Source organism: Vulpes lagopus, chromosome 11 (assembly GCF_018345385.1).
Source record: "Vulpes lagopus strain Blue_001 chromosome 11, ASM1834538v1, whole genome shotgun sequence".
NCBI lineage: Eukaryota > Metazoa > Chordata > Mammalia > Carnivora > Canidae > Vulpes > Vulpes lagopus.
In genome coordinates, this window is record NC_054834.1 from 60516309 (window position 1) to 60533529 (window position 17221).

A 17221-nucleotide genomic window follows, 5' to 3' on the forward strand; every position below is an offset into this window, starting at 1 on the left:
AGCACTTCTGTGGGTACAGAGTCACTCAGGCAAGTTTGTTGCTACTTTGTTGGGGAGGGGAGAGGTTGCAACTCTTTTCTCAAATGAAATCTGGATTGCCCTTAACTGTTAGTTTTTGATTCTCTGAGAACTAAGAACAAAAATATAGAGTAATTAAGATATAAAGGCACCAAGAAATATTCATTTCATATATCAAGGAGGAATGAAGTTAGATGAGATACTTCTTCAATCTATTTCCAACTTGAAGATTCTTTTAACTAGATGCATCTTGTTTCAGATTTTATAACAATATTTGCCATTTTGTTAAACATCTGCTTTATGTTAGGCATCTTCTATGTATTTATTGTCTCATTTAATCTTATACATTATACAGCTGAAAAAACTGAGGCTAGTAAGAGGCAGAGGAAAGATTCTTGGTCTATATGACTTCAAAACTTACACCTTTTCACTGTAATATAAAACACTGCTCTGTATTTGGCCAATTTATGAGTATAATGGACGTGTTTTAGTGTTAGCTTTGCCACTGAAACTTGTGTGACCTCAAGTAAGTCACACACCGTAGCTGGGCTTTAGTCTTATCTGAAAGGAGTTGGACCAGTTGATATGGAAAGTTCTTTTCTAGATCTCATATTTTTATCTGTTTCTAGAATTTCATGATAGCAAAAAACCTTTACTTGTCTAAAATTTTCTCAAAAATAATTGAAATGCTTACTGAAAAGAGTATGGGTTTTGGAGTTAGAGGGGATGGGAATTAAATGGGAATTAGAATCCCTTATATGACCTTGAGAAAGTTATTTAGCTGCACTATACTGTTGTTTCCTTCTCTATAAAATGAAGTTAGTCATACCTATCTTGCCCAGTTGTGTGGTGATTAATGAGAAAGCATGTGTGAAGTGCTAGTGTAGTATCTGGTATATAGAAGTGCTTGATAAATATTCTTTTATCCTTTCCCCAAGCAGATTTCTTCCTGTATAGACAAGCATGTTCAAATGAGGATTCCATCCAGTGTTTATTAGAACCAAAAATTTAAAAAATATTTTTCCTAAGTTATCATATATTTTTTTAGCACATAGCAAAAACATGAGAAAAGTTATGTGCAAAGAAGAAAGCAATTTGGAAAATCTTTTTAGATTGAATGCTCTCTCCTTTTCTTCAAAATAAATATTTTTACCTGTTAGGATAAACAGGTTTGCATGCTTTAAATCTTCAGTGTGTGTAAATAAATTCCTCAGTGGTTGTCACTTATTTAAAATGTGTTGTTGATTCCCTAAGTAAGAAAATGGCCATTTAAACGATATTCCCAATCCATTTCCTTATCAGAGTATCCTAATATTCAAAACAAAAGCACTTCACAAACTACCTTAAAATGTTTAACCCATGGTATTTAAACTCAGAGTAAAACTTTAAATTGGTACAAAGGTTAAGGATTTGTTTCAATCTTTTCAGTTCACTGCACTTTTTTTTCCCTCTGTGCATACATATTTCAAGTAAGCTCTGTAGTTATAACTATAACAAGTGACACATGATGGACCCCAAATCGCTGCACTGTGAAATATGCACAGAAAAAAAGGACAAATGAAGATATCAAGGTCTGTTTTATTTTGCGCTGAACTGTAAAATGCCACCCTTGTCGGACAGAAGATCACTGATTCTGAGCAGGGCTCGCTGACTGCTAAGTTGTGGGTAGTGTTTCACTTTCAGCAACTGTTAATATCCGGGGTTATCCAGGCATAATGACCTCACTATTTGTGACACATTGTTGAATTTTCTGGTTCTTTTAACTTATTTAGACCTTTCTCCCCCCTCTCTATTCATTGGAAGACTGGAATGATCCTGAGCCGGGTGATAACGCAGGGCTGCCTAGCTATTGGTCATCCAATCAGAGTCAAGGCTGCTGAGGGAACATCACTAGAAGGGTATAAATTAATCCTACAGAAAAGGTAATGCTTATGAACTATTTAGCTCAAAATAATAAATGTTAATTTTAAGATTTCCAAACAGTCAAATCATGATGCCTACCAATTTAGATGGAATATTCATTAGGTGTTTAAATTTGTGTTCATAATATCAATATTAATTTTTCTAATCTAAAACAAGCTTGAAAATGTATGCCACTTAATTTGGTCGTATTTTCTAGGTATTTTTAAAAGAGAAATGTTGGCGTTCAATGTGTACCTATGTTGTAGACAAACTGCTGCTTTAGTCTATAATTATTGGAACTCATTTTCTTTATATCCATTTTTATTGTTAATTTAAATATTTAATGTTCTATGTGTATTCTTAACCTTCTCTAAATCTTCTGAATATGAAATACTGAACTAGGAAAGAAAAATTGAGAAGACAGAAAATTGCTAATATGTAGGGCAATAGAAGTCTCTTTCCAATCCATTTTTACTGACTTGGGAAAATCAAATTAAAAATGAAAACTAGATTTAGCAAAAAAATAGCAGTAAAGAAGAAAGTTGATTTATCACCAATGGTTTAGAAATCTTATTTCCTAGGTACTTTTTTTTCTTGCCCATTTGTCTTTTGATTTCATCTAACATTGACAAAAACAAATTCTACTGTGCTTCAGGACTTAGAAAGCTATTATCCAACTACTTCTACATAGGATGTGCTTTCGGCCAAAACCAGAACTAGGGCACCTAGGCACAAAAGAAACCAGCCCAACCACAACTACAGAAGGGACATTTTCTTTAACAGAGCAGAAAGTCCAATAGTTATTAGAATATCACATAATGGTTAAGAATGTTGTTTATAGAGTCAGATTCCTTGATATAAATCTTACCTGTACTTCTCAAACTAACAACAACGACAACAACAATAAAATTCTGAACCAGAAACTATTCTAATTTCTTTATATTTTATTGTCACATTTAATCCTAACAACAACCTGAAAGAGGAATGCAAACTCAAGAGGTCAGACTCCATAACCCACTCTTAGCCACAAGGCTACATTGCTGATGGGTCAAAGTCCAGACAAGTAATTGCTATTGAGTGCCACATGTGGTAGTAAATACCTCCATAGATGAGTAGGAGTATATTGATTAGGAAACTTAGACAGAAGGGAGAGGGAGACAGTATGCTGGTATCATGCAAACTAGTTAGTGCTAGTAGGGTTCTAAACTCATATTTCCCATGGCAGTTCCCAATTTGTTGGGGTACTATATGTGGAGTGGGTAACAAGATTTCTGGGGCAGAATCAGTGCTGTAACTGGAGACAAAACAAGAATCAACTTGCAGTGATAATGACAGGTTCAAACCATTGAACATGGAACCCAGTGATGTTTCAGCTGATGTTGTCCATGGTTATAAGAAAGAGAAAAGTCAATAAGTTGTAACTGATCCAGAAATGGACAGAGGAAATTAAAATGCTTCTTGTAATTGTATTCCATATACCTAAGAAGCTAAAGGAAAAATTGAGCATGTTAATAGATACATGGAAGATATAAAAAGACTCAAATTGAATTTCCAGAGATGAAAACTACAGTTTATGAAATGAAATATGCTGTAAGCAGTGGTAGATTAGACATTGTTGAAGAAAATATTAGTAAGCTTGAACAGATAGCAATAGAAACTACTTACAATGAAAGCCAGAGAGACGCAATATTGGGGAAAAAAAGAATGGACCATCAGTGAGATATGAGAAACTTAATATGGCTTATTCTGTGAGTAAGTAGAGTCTCTGAAGGGAAGAAGCAGGGACAAATATTGGAAGAAATGATATCTTAAAATTTTCCAAATTTTGTGAAAACTATAATCCACAGATCCAAGAAATTCAACAAATTCCAAGGACAAGAAACATGAAGAAACAACCAAGTTGTCCACTCTGATCTACTCAGCATTACATGGAAACTTTTAGCCAGTATAAGAAGAAAAGGAAAAGAAATAAAATACATCTAGATATGAATAAAAGAAGTTAAATTATCTTTGTTTTCAGATAACATGATTCCTATGTAGAAAATCCTATGAAATGTACAAAAAGTTTTTAGAGCTAATAAATGAGTTTGGCAAGTTTGAGAACTTGAGATCAACATACATATATTGCTTGTATTTATATATATTGGCAACTAACAATTTTGAAAATTGAAATTTAAAAACACCATTTATAATAACATCAAAGATATGACATGTTTAAGGATAAATCAGACAAAATATGTGTGTGACTTCTGCATTGAAAACTACAAAAAAAAAAAAAAAAGAAAGAAAAGAAAAGAAAACTACAAAACAGGGATGCCTGGTTGGCCTAGCGGTTGAGTGCCTGCCTTCGCCTCAGGGTGTGATCCTGGAGTCCCGGGATCGAGTCCCATGTCAGGCTCCCTGCATAGAGCCTGCTTCTCCCTCTGCCTGTGTCTCTGCCTCTCTCTGTCTCTCTCTCTCTCTTTCTCTGTTTCTCTCATGAATAAATAGATAAAATCTTTTTTCTAAAAAAAAGAAAACTACAAAACATTGCTAAATGAAATTAAAGACCTAATAGATGCATGAAAATACTGCATTCATGAATCAAAAGACTCAGTATTATTATGATATCCATTCTCCTCCATATACTTAAATGCAATCTCAATCAAAATCCTAGCAGGTTTATTTTATAGAAGTGATCAAGCTAATTTAAAAAGTCATACAGAAAGAATCTAAAATAGGCAAAATAATTTTGGAAAAGAACAAAGGTAGAAGAACTATTTTATCTGGTCTCAAGACTTATGATAAAACTATAATAATGAAAACAGTATGCTGTTGGCACTAAAGTATACAGTTACATTGATGGAACAGAATAGAGCATCCCTAGATAGATCCACACATATATAGTTAACTGATTTTTGATAAAAGTGGGAGATTCATTGGAGAAAAAAAATTTTTTTGGACAAATAGTGATGGAACACCTGGATATCCATATGTTTTTTTTTTTTTTTAAAGATTTTTTTTTTTTTTTATGATAGTCACAGAGAGAGAGAGAGAGGCAGAGACACAGGCAGAGGGAGAAGCAGGCTCCATGCACCAGGAGCCCGATGTGGGATTCGATCCCGGGTCTCCAGGATCGCGCCCTGGGCCAAAGGCAGGCGCCAAACCGCTGCGCCACCCAGGGATCCCCCTGGATATCCATATGTTAAAAAAAAAAGGAACTTTGATCCATATATCTCACACTATATATAGTAATTAACTCAAAAGGGATCATAGAACTAAATATAAAACTCTACATATTATAGATGAAAACATTGGAAAACATATATGATCTTGCGTTAGCCAAAACTTTCTTTGACATGATACCAAAAGCATGATCCACAAAGATACAAATTAATAAATTGGACTCTATTAAAATTAAGAATTTGGGCAGCCCTGATGGCTCAGCGGTTTAGCGCTGCCTTCAGTCCAGGGTGTGATCCTGGAGACTCAGGATCGAGTCCCAGGGCTCGATCTGTTGGGCTCCCTGCATGGAGCCTGCTTCTCCCTCTGCCTGTGTCTCTGCCTCTGTGTGTGTGTGTGTGTGCCTCTCATGAATAAATAAATAAAATCTTAAAAAAAAATAAAATTAAGAATGTTTGCTCTTTGAAAGATACTATTAAAAGATTGGCAAGGCAGGCTACACAGAAAGAGGAAATATTTGCAAATAACGTATATCCTAAAGTATACACACACAACTTGAGAAAAACATAGTCAGATAAATGATTTGGACAAATACTTTATTTTATTTTATTTTATTTTTTTGGACAAATACTTTAACAAGTAAGAGATACAGTTGGCATATTAAAAAGTGTTAATAATTATTTGCATGCAAAATAAATGTACAATCAAGTACCACTACATATATAGGAATGTTTAATGTTTAAAAGACTGACCATACCAAGTGTTGGGAAGATAGGGAACAAAGACGATGCTCATGCATATTTAGTAGAAATATGAAATGGTGGTCATTTTGAAAAAGAGTTGGTAATTTACTAAAATACATGCATATATACATGCTCATGTGCAGATATATACATGTTTCAGGTGTAAACATGTATCTATGTTATTGCCAAGCCATTCCACTCCTAGAAATTCACTTAAGAGAAATGAAAGCATACATCCTTACAAAGAACTTGTACATGAGTGAACATTCAAGCAGCTTTATTTCTAAAGCCAAAGTAAAATCTGGAAACAACACAAGTGTCCATCCATCGGTGAACAGATAAATAAATTATGGTGTATCCGTATGATAAAATAGTAAACAAAAGGAATAAAAAGGATACCAATAGTAATAATCAGTAATAAAGAGGAACCAACTCTTAGTACATGTAACAGTGAATCTCAAAGTAATTATATTGAAGGAAAGGAGCCAAACAATGAAAGGAGTATATTGCTTGATTCCATGTATATAAGATTTTAGAAAATGGTAACTAATCTAGAAAGCAGATTAGTGTTTGCCTGAAGATAGGAAGGTGAGAAGAGATAGGACTCTGGGATTCCAAGGGGCACAAGGAAACTTTGGGGACAGATGGATATAGGTATGTTCATTATCTTGATTGTTATGATGTTTTAACAGGTATATACAAGTTTCAAAACTTGTCAAATTTTACACTTCAAATATGTCTGTCAATTGTGCAGTATTTTACAATATTGTGTGTCAGCTATTTCTCAAAAAGCTGTTTTGAAAAATACAAAAAAGACAAACTAGGGGAACAAACAAAAGAAAAATCAAAATGATAGGTAAGGAATGACTGAATACTTACTTTAGAGGGAAGTGGTGGGGGAGGAGCACTCTCAGTGGAATGGTCGACCAATGGTCCAGGTCAAAATGCCAGGTGTCTGGGAAGGTTATATATAGCTTGAGGAACAAGCTTTTCATGTCCAGGGCTCTCCCTGGACTTAGTGGATACTGAAATCAGTGCCAATCTGGCCTTAGTCCGCTGGGGTTATTTCCTACTCTGGCCAGGATTGTCATGGATCTGGGTGGGACTAAAACCACAAAAGACATCCTTGCTACCTAGAGAGAAGAGAGCCTGGACAAGAAAAGAGATGATAATTTTTTAAAAACTGCAGTAAGTTAACTTGAAAAAAATCTCCGTTTACAAGAAAAGATTTTATTTAATCCTGGAAAGAAGGAAAGGAGAGAGGGAGAGAAGGAGAGAGGTAGGATGGGGGGGGCGGTGTCAGGGGGAGAAGAGAGGATCCCAATGCAAATGAAGACTATTTGCCTTTATATTAACGCAACTTGATTTTTTAAAAGATCTTATTTATTTATTCATGAGAAACAGAGAGACAGAGAGGTAGAGAGACACGGGCAGAGGGTGAAACAGGCTCCATGCAGGGAGCCCGATGTGGGACTCGATCCCGGGTCTCCAGGATCATGCCTTGGGCCGAAGTTGGTGCTAAACTGCTGATCCTCCCAGGCTGCCCTGCAACTTGATTTTTATCTGAGAAACAACACCTATTGCAAGGTGGAAGTAAATAGTAGAAAATTTGGAAAACTAGAAGTTCTAGCTAACTGTGAAGCTACATTTTGTTTTTTAGAAAGCAATAGGGACCAAGAATTTTAGAGATTACCTCACCTCTGGTACTTTCAAGTATATTTATTTTTTCCAGAGTATCTGAAGTGCCTGTTTGTCTTTTTTTAAAAAAAACACAACCATATTTTATTATAAATAACATAAATATCCTCATGCAACTTCCAGAGACAAAATTTTTTCCTTTTCTCCTAAGTAGTATAATATGACCTTAAAAGCTATGAATCAAGATATAGTCTTTTAAAAACTAAAAATAATAGAACTAGCACTTAAAGTAGCAACCTGACAACTCACAGAGAATATTGTAAACATATCATGCCTCATTAGTTCGGTTATGTCTCATTTGGTGTCACTCATCTTATTCTTATTCAATATAGCAAGTGCTTGCACATATTTGTATATTTAATATTTTTCCTGTGATGTACATCTGGCTATGAGTAGATGAAAGGCAAACCAATGATGCCATTACCAAGTGATCTGAAAATCATAGAAAATTATGAAAATCATAGGCATTAAAATCAAAGATGCTTCTTCCTAAAAGATATTTTGGATATCTTACAGACAAAAACCAGTTGCATCAAAGTCCTTTAATAAGGCCACCATTTAATCTTGATTTTGCTTCATTTTTAAAGAATGTGGATATGTTGAATCTGGCTTTTAGTGTTAAATTCACAAACTAATTTAAAGCAGCACACACACACACACACACACACACACACCATCCATCCATCTACACACAGAGATTAGATTATGGAGACTACAAATTTAGAGATTTTGTTTGGCCTGCACATTATTGTAATTTTTTAATTGGTTGTGAGTCCATAGAAATAGGGAGATTTTACACAAAAAAATACATATTTTTGTCTTTTATTGAAAAAAATCAGAAGAATGAGCAGTACTGGGCTTTCATTGTCTCATGATACCAATGATATAGAAACAGATTCAGATGGGATATATACCCTTGGTTTGCTGCATTCTCCACTGTTTGAAATAATAGCCCTCACACTAGCTCTAGCCTGCTTCATTCATTTTTCTATTACCAGTCTCATAGTCTTTACTGTCTTCCTTATTTCAATGTGAATCTTTCAGTTATTAGATGTTTTTCATCTACTGCCCCCCCCCCATCCCATGTAGGTCTTGCTGAAAATGGAGTGATAGCCAGCCAACATTAACCTAGAGTAGGTTAAATGAACACTGCTCTAAGGACACCATTAACTACAACCAGCAAGTGTATCTGTGTACTGCTAGGTGCAGAGACGAAAAGACAAATAGACAGGAAAACAGCACATCACCAGGGAATCAGAGAGACTGAAAATCATCTCTTTAGTCAAGTCTTGAAGTTTAGGAGGCTAAGAGTTAAAATAAAGGAGAAGGACAGACTGCACAATTGTAGAAAGGACCATTTGCCATGCATTGGATGTTAAAATAATATTCAAACATATAGAAGATTGTGTAACTTCACAGTTGGATTGATGGATCAAATTTCTTACCTCTACTCCAACTATGTTAAGAAGAATCATGGAGGGGAAATCCTTTTCCTCTGTTCTCTATGGATCCTACTTTTGGTCCAGGTAGAATTGGAAGATGCCAGAGCTATCTGAATCTGTCTGGGAAAATAGATTTGTAATTGTGAAGCATGATGATGATGATCCCCCTTATAGTCAACTGGGAAATAATGAGCTTTATTTAGCCTATGAGATTTCCCAAACTGAATTGTGGTTATGGGCTGCCTTCTTGCCTCTACTCCCTGATAAATGGCATATTTCAAAGAAAAAAAAGTATGTGTGTGTGTGTGTGTGTGTGTACACACACATTTTGTAGATTCCTATAAATAGTAAAATGCATATGCATGCATATTCAATGAGCAAGTTTCCTAGGGCAGATAATTCTCTCCTGACCTGTAAAAGGAGAGTATGTGACTAGTCTTGGAAGTCCTATGCTGTCAGAGAAGGGAGGGTTCTAAAGAGCATCTTTTCTAAACCCTTCTTTATTAGTAGAAGTAGTAAGAGTGGTGATGGTGTTGGTTGTGATAATGACAATAATATTATTATCTTTATAAGAAATTCCACGTCCCCTAGAGAATAAATGTTCTAGAAAGGTCATATATCTAATCTAGTTAATGTCAGATCCAGGACCAGAATTTAGTCCAGCACATGTTATAATATTTATCTGTTTCTCTCTAAAAAACCTTTTTAGCTTGCCACTTATTCACCAAGAAGAGGAAATTTTGTGGTATTTTCTAATTCAATCTCATATGAGCATCACTGCACATTGGATCTAAGTTTGATTTCTTTACATGTAAAATATCTTGAAAAATAAATAGTTGCATTTTTATTTGTAGGAATTTTATTTTTAAAATAAGTTATTATATATTAGAATGATTATCTTGTTATCCTGGCTAGTATAGATGCCACATGAGAGATTTGTTTTTTATAACTTTGGTAATAAAATTTAAAGGTTGAATTTATGTATGTATAGAGAGACTCCTGATAGGGAAATTACTAGCAAACTCACAGGTTTATATATGATTTGAAACTACGTGTTTGCAAAATTTCCTAGTCTATTCTTGAACAGAATTTGAGCTGTGATAATACTTGAGAAATGCAAGGAAACTTATGTTTCTTTCAGATTTTTTTCTTAATCAAGGTATAATTTATGTTCTTTAGCTACGCACTAAGAAAATACCCTAAACTGCCGTATATTAAATTCAAAACATTTTTTGTAGTGGCCTTATTATTAATTTTTAAGGTGATAACATTTTGACACTTTATTCACATATATATTTATTTATTCAAAGATATCTTTAATCTCCTATCATATGCCTGGCACTGTGATCAGCTCTAAGGACACATGTGGTCTCTGCCCTCACATTGTTGACAATCTGGTGAACATCTCTCTTGTTATATTATTTTTTGGGAAAAAGATGCTACAAATTCAGAAAATCAAAACTCGAATTGATGCAGTTATTTGGGAAAAAGATGCTACAAATTCAGGAAATCAAAACTCAAATTGATGTAGTTAATGTTTTTATAATCACACTCATCCTCAAGTCAACACTATAATTCAATTAAAAGACAAAATTCTGAATTTTATAGCTTTTGACAGCATCAGTACATTTATTACCAATTGCAGATGTCTTACACTTTGAAAAATTATCATTTTCCACTTTATTTATCTTGAAGAAATATACTCACAATAATTTATGCAACAGGAGGAATTGCCTGTAAGCAATAATGTTGTACTGAGCTATAACCATTCTAAATTAAAATGAACTAAGTTTTATCAAAACCCAGAACATTTCCATCAAAGCATTACAGCAGTCACTCTGTTGTTATTTTTAAAAGAAAAGTAGTTATAAGCTTGGGATTGACAGCCTTAATGACCAGCAATAATGTTTTTATTATTTCTTCATTTAGTGGTTGAAACATGAGCTTTTTCAGTACCTCAGAAGAATTTGTATAGTCTGAGAATATTTAGTGATTATATGAACACAAGTATATAAAAAAAAATCTGGGGTGCCTGGCTGGCTCAGTTGGTTAAGGAGTCTGCCTTTGGCTTAGGTAATGATCTCAGGGTCCTGGGATGAAGCCCCGAGTCATCAGGCTCCCTGCTCAACATCTCCCTCTGCCCCTCCTCCTGCTCATGGTTTCTCTCTCTCTCTCTCTCTCTCTCTCAAATGAATAAATACAATCTTTTTTTTTTTAAGTTGATAGTTTAAAAAAAAATCTATGTTCATACCAAAGTGTTTTGTTTTTTTTTTTAAGATTTTATTTACTCATGAAGACGCACAGAAAGAGAAATAGGCTCCATGCAGTAGCCCAACATGGGACTCGATCCTGGGCCTCCAGGATCACGCCCTGGGCGGAAGACAGGTGCTAAACCGCTGAACCACCCAGGGATCCCCATATACCAAAGTGTTTTAAGTCACAAAGATTATGAATCAAATTCTAATCAGTGAGTCTAAACTGTTGATTCCATTTTTAATTTCAAGTGACACAAGTTTCTTTTCCAGTCTAATTCCAGCACTTTTCCAATCTAATTGAGAAGATGTTGAACTGCAAGTCAGATGCTCTGGGTTCTATACCTATTTGTTACTACCTGTGATTTTTTGACCAGCTCACTTCATATCTCTCTATCTCACTTTATTCATCTCAGTTTCCTTCAAATTGTCAGTCTCTATGTTATCTTGGATAATGAATATCTTTATTATAATCATACATTTTAGTTCAGGACCCTAAGTCAAAAAAATTTTTAAAAGCTTGTCTTTACCTCTATCAATTACAACATAAAAAGGTCTCCAGAAGGGCCGACTCCCCTAATACTCCCCTCATCCTACTCAACGCTGAAATGGAGCAAGAATTTCATTTGTCTAAAGCCTGAGAATGAGATTCTTAGTTTGGGGATCAGTTTGACCTTGACAGATACTTTATAAAGAAAGTTTACCTAAGTATTAGAACTCTCTGTGTTTTCTCACATCCCTGCTTCCTCTTCTGTATTCTAAATTCACTTTCTTTTCACAGTGTCATTTGTCCTCTTCTTTACCCAGATTTGACATCTGGGACTTACCCTAAACCCTACCCCATTTATTCAGTTACCAAGTCAGCTCTCCTTTTATAACAAGTATGTAGTCTTTCCTACTCTCCGCTGCTGTCATAACTCTAGTTCAGTGTTTTTAAAAGTCTGGTCAATAGACCACACACATCCAAATTCCTTAGAGTTCTTACCATTGGAGTCACTTGCAATATTTGTTAATGTATATTTTGGGGGGCCCAGACCTTCAGAATCAAAATTTTGAGGGAAGGGACTTGGAAACCTACAGTATTATTAAGCATCTATCTCAATATGCCCAAGAATTCTACATATTTTCTAATATAAACTGGATGTGGGTAAAAGGCTAATGCACACTGAGTCAGTTTTGGACTGCTGCCTTGACATGTTCTGCCCAGATGATCATAAAGCACCTTGCTTTAGAATAGAGCATTACCTGACACCTCTTATTCCCAACCATTGAAGTTTCTGTCAAAACTCCGAGGCAGTAGGAAAAGTCTTATTTAACATCCCATTACACTTAATTTAATTCATTTGTCCTACCTTTGTAAGGTTTCTAAATATTAATGAATACATGATTAGTTAATTTAGGCATGATTAACTTCATTGCATTCTAGTTTTCCTTTTTTATTCAGATTTAGTTTAAAAAATTTTGATATTCCTTAATAAATTTTCTGGTTATTTCAGAAACAGCTGCCTGAGGTTCCTAAATTTCCATTGGTATCATTTTCCAACCATCCTCTTAATCCTCATACTTTATTAAGCCTCTTTCTGTCTCATAGAAAGAGGGTCTTTTGGGGGGACAGAGTTTCTATATTTTTATTGATTCTATTTATTCTCTAAAACTCTTAATTACTGTTGCCATGGGTAATGTACACCATTACCACCACCACCACACCAACTCCACCACCACTGTTTTGGGTACCAAGGAAATAGGTTGTCTTAGGGAAGGAAAGCTTTAGTTGCTGAGGTAGCAGTGAGGATGGTATAATGGTAGAAGCCTTGGGAGAGTCTGGGCAGTCCTCCTTCTGCCAGAATATGGAAAATGATCCTTTCATTTGAAACCTACAAAACGTTTCAGCCTGGTGAAAAGTTGTCAGTCTCTAAATTACATTTTCATTACAGACATAAAGGAGATAATTCTCAGAAGTGGGTGTTTGGAACTGACAGCTGCATTTATTCTAAGGTAAGGACTTCGTAAGCTACTGCTTTTACTCCTAAATTTTTCTGTTCCCAGAATCTTATAAATATTCTTATTGTTAAAAGCAAGAAATGTTTTTTCTGCACAAATAATTCCCTGTGTGCAGAAGTTTAGAATTTAACTTAACTCGGTACTTCCCTGTGAGGTTTTGTTTGAATTTAAAATACAAGTTCTCTAAAACCAAGAATAATTATTTCCAATTCATCACTATGATACAACCCAGCATTTCAGGGCACCAGGTTTTTTTTTTTCTTTTATTTCTATTGATTTTAAATTAAATTGATTGTTTTTATTGAGGTCTAATTGACATATAACACTGTGTAAACTGAAGACATACAAAATGTTGATTTGTTACTTTATATATTGCACTACGATTATTATAGCATTCACTAACATGTCTATCACATCATATAATAATTATGTCTTTTTTTGTGGAGATTAAGATTTACTCTCAAAAAACTTTCAAGTATGTAATACATTATTGTTAACTATCATCACGATGCTATGCATTAGGTCTCCAGGACTTATCAATCTAATAGTTGCAAATTTGCACCAATAAACAACCTCTCAATTCTCTCATCCTTTAGCCCCTCGTAACCTCTATTCCTTTCTCTGTTTATAGGAGTACAGCTCTTTTAGATTCCACATATAAGTGATATAATGCAGTATTTGTCTTTGTCTGACTAATCTCACTTAGCATAATGCCCTCAAGGTCCATCCACGTGGTACCAAATGGCAGGATTTCCTTCTTTGTCATGGCTGATTAATATTCCATTGTATATAGCACATCTTTATTCATTCATTAGTTGGCACTTAGGTCATTTCCATATCTTGGCTATTGTGAGTAATGTTGCTGTAAACATGGGGGTGCAGGTATCTTTTTGATATCCACATCAGTTTTCTTAGTCATTAAAATGAAGAAATTAGCACTTTGGAAAACTGGCAACAGCTACTAAATTTGAACTTGTCTATACAACCCATTGTCTATGCAACATGTCTATACAGTATCTTAGGGAAAAGATAATTACTAAAATGTTAATAGCAGCACTAATTGTAGTAGCGTCGACATGGGGATTACAGAAATGCTCATTAGCAGTAGAATGAATGGATAAATAAATTGTGACATTCAGTGGAATATATATAGCAGAGTTGGAAAACTTCTGTGAAGGGTCAGATACTGAATAGTTGACGCTCTGTGAGCCATGCAATTCGTGTCCCAATTTCTCAACCCTGCCTTTGTAGCTTGAAAGCAGCCATACACAATATGTAAATAAATGGTATGACTGTGTTTCAATACAATTTTATTTACAGAAACAGGTAGTTAGATTTGGATCATGGGCCTTAGTCTTCTGACTTTGGAGGATAGCAGTGCCAATAAACAAACTATAATTACCCATAACAATGAATATCAAAACTTAATGGTTTACAAAGAAACCAGATATAAGAGAATATACACTATATGATTAAAGTTGTTTAAACAACAACAACAAATCTGAGCCAAATTGAGCAAAAACAACAAATCTGTTGTGTTAGAAGTCAGGAGAGTGGGTGTAGTTGGAGGAGGTTAGTGATAGGAGGAGTACTTCAGGTGTGTTGTGATAATGTTCCCTTTCTTGATCTGGGTGGTTAATTAAATAGGTATTTACTATAGTGAAAATGGATTGAATTGTGTACTTAAGATTTATGTACTTTCTGTATGTATATTATATTTGCATAAAAATTTGCCTCAATAATACTGGCCTTGAATTCTCAAGATTTTCTTCCTATTTTGTGATTCCAAGCCTAAGTGGAACGTCAATCATTGATAACTAAGACAGGCAAAAATTAATCACTAGTATCTATGTTTGCCTCAGGACTAATTAATTTTTTAAGGCTGCTGTAACGAAGTGCCATAAACTGGTGGCTGAAACCACAGAAATTTATTCTCTCCAGTTGTGGAAGCCAGAAGTCTGAAATTGAGGTGCTAGCAGTGCTGTGTGCCATCTCAGTCCTCCTGGGGAAACTTCTTCCTTCCTTGCTCTTGCCATCTTCTGGCAGTCCCAGACATTCTTGACCATGGCAGCATAACTCCAGTCTCTGCCTCCATCTTCACATGACCATCTCCCTCTGTGTCTGAATCTTCACATGCCGTTCTCCTCCATGTATGTATCTGTGTCCAAACTTTTCTATGGCCTACCACTAAGGACCTAATATTAAATTAACTACATCTGCAGAGAACTTCTTTTTTTTTTTTTTTGAAGATTTTATATATTGATTCATGAGAGACATGGAGAGAGAGGCAGAGACACAGGCAGAGGGAGAAGCAGGCTCCATGCAGGGAGCCCGATGTGGGACTTGATCCTGGAACTCCAGGATCACACCCTGAGCCAAAGGCAGATGCTCAACTGCTGAGCCACCCAGGTGTCCCAAGAACTTCTTTCCAAATAAGGTCACATTCCCAGGTACCAAGGGTTAGGACTTCATTGTACTTCTGGGGAGAACACAGAGCATGCCAGTTATCCATATATTTCCTCTCAGTTTCAAATCTACCATTTATCACCAAGCATCTGCCTCCTGCAGCTTCATGCTGAGGATTGCCAGGTGGCACTTTCACATAGTTTCCTTGAGCATGTTCCTCTTGCATGGCTTTTTAGGGGTGTCACCAGCTAGGCACCTCCCCATGGACAGCTTCTTCTGGTGCTCCAAAGGCAAATTTAGGGTAAATCCTGTGAGTGAACTACCTCAGGGACTTCTTCAGCATCCAGTGAGCATTGGCTGTGGCCTTTTCCATGTGGTTTGGATCTTAGCCTTGGGTCAAGCCTTTGCCTTGGGCATTCTATCTCAGGCCTAGCAGCACCGCTGCTCCTTATATGTGCTATTCACATATTCTATAGTGTTGTCTTTAACTTTTACTAGCCAATTTCCTGACAGCCTAATCCTCTGTTGCCAATTGTTTATATTAAACTTTTCCTGTTCAAATTACTATGTGGTTTATATCTCCTTATTGGACACTGACTGATAAAAAAAAATAATAGTTTTATTTCTGTAGTGTTCTAGAATTGCATTGTTGAGCTGTTATTTCATGACCTGCATCATTTTAAAAATTTAGAGACTTTGATACAATTTAAATTTAAAAAATAAGATAATAGCATTCCCTGGAGTAGTTATTTATTCACACACTGGCTAAAATTCCAATCCAGTCACTTAATCAACCAGGACTACATACACTTTTAGCTTTGTTCCTAAGCAGGGAATTTGACATAGGCATCAAATGGCAAAGCATTTTTCAAATAACCTTTATCCAACTTCATTCTGAGATTCACCCTACTTTTCCCCTTGTCCTGTTTCTGACTGTACTACATTCCTGAGCCAGAAGCTCCAGGTTAGTGGAGAGGGAGTCACAGACAGACCAAAACTACTTATACACCTCGGTAAAAACAAAAAGTACATTTTCTTTGAGAGAGAGAGAGAGAGCAGGGAAAGGGGCAGAAGGAGAAGGAGAGAGAGAATCTTAAGATCTTAAGTAAGCTCTATATTCAGTGTGGAGCCTGACATGGGGCTTGATCTCATGCCCCTGAGATCATGACCCTGAGATCATGACCTGGGCTGAAACTGAAATCAAGAGTCAGATGCTTAACTGACTGAGCTACCCAAGCGCCCCATAAAAAGTAGAGTTTTGAGACTGTACTAAAATATCCTTCTAGCATTTTGACCTGTACCTACACAGGAGGGCTTCATTCTGAGATATACCTAAACAGAGCTGACTCCTAGTACCCAGACCACAATTCTCTTCTATTTAAGTATTGCTCTTCCCACCAACAGACACAGTAGAGCAGGACCAAGGTTTAAGTGTATTTTCTTTTCTTTCCCCAAATTCAGTGACCTAAACATCCACTTTTACTGGATAGCTTTTACCTCTCCCTTTCTTGCAATTTATAATTTCCTAATTATTCCCAATGGTACATTCCCAACAGTAGCTAGCAAATAATTCATACTTCTGTGTTTCAAACACATG

General features: G+C 35.6%; 1 protein-coding gene across 1 annotated transcript in view; it reads left to right on the forward strand.

Annotated features, from left to right (window-relative positions):
* Nucleotides 1-17221, forward strand: part of DCDC1 (doublecortin domain containing 1) — a 436509-nt gene that overhangs the window by 231105 nt on the left and 188183 nt on the right. The window contains 2 exon segments of the mRNA XM_041722357.1: nt 1822-1940; nt 13152-13212. Coding sequence (XP_041578291.1) covers nt 1822-1940; nt 13152-13212 — 180 coding nt within the window.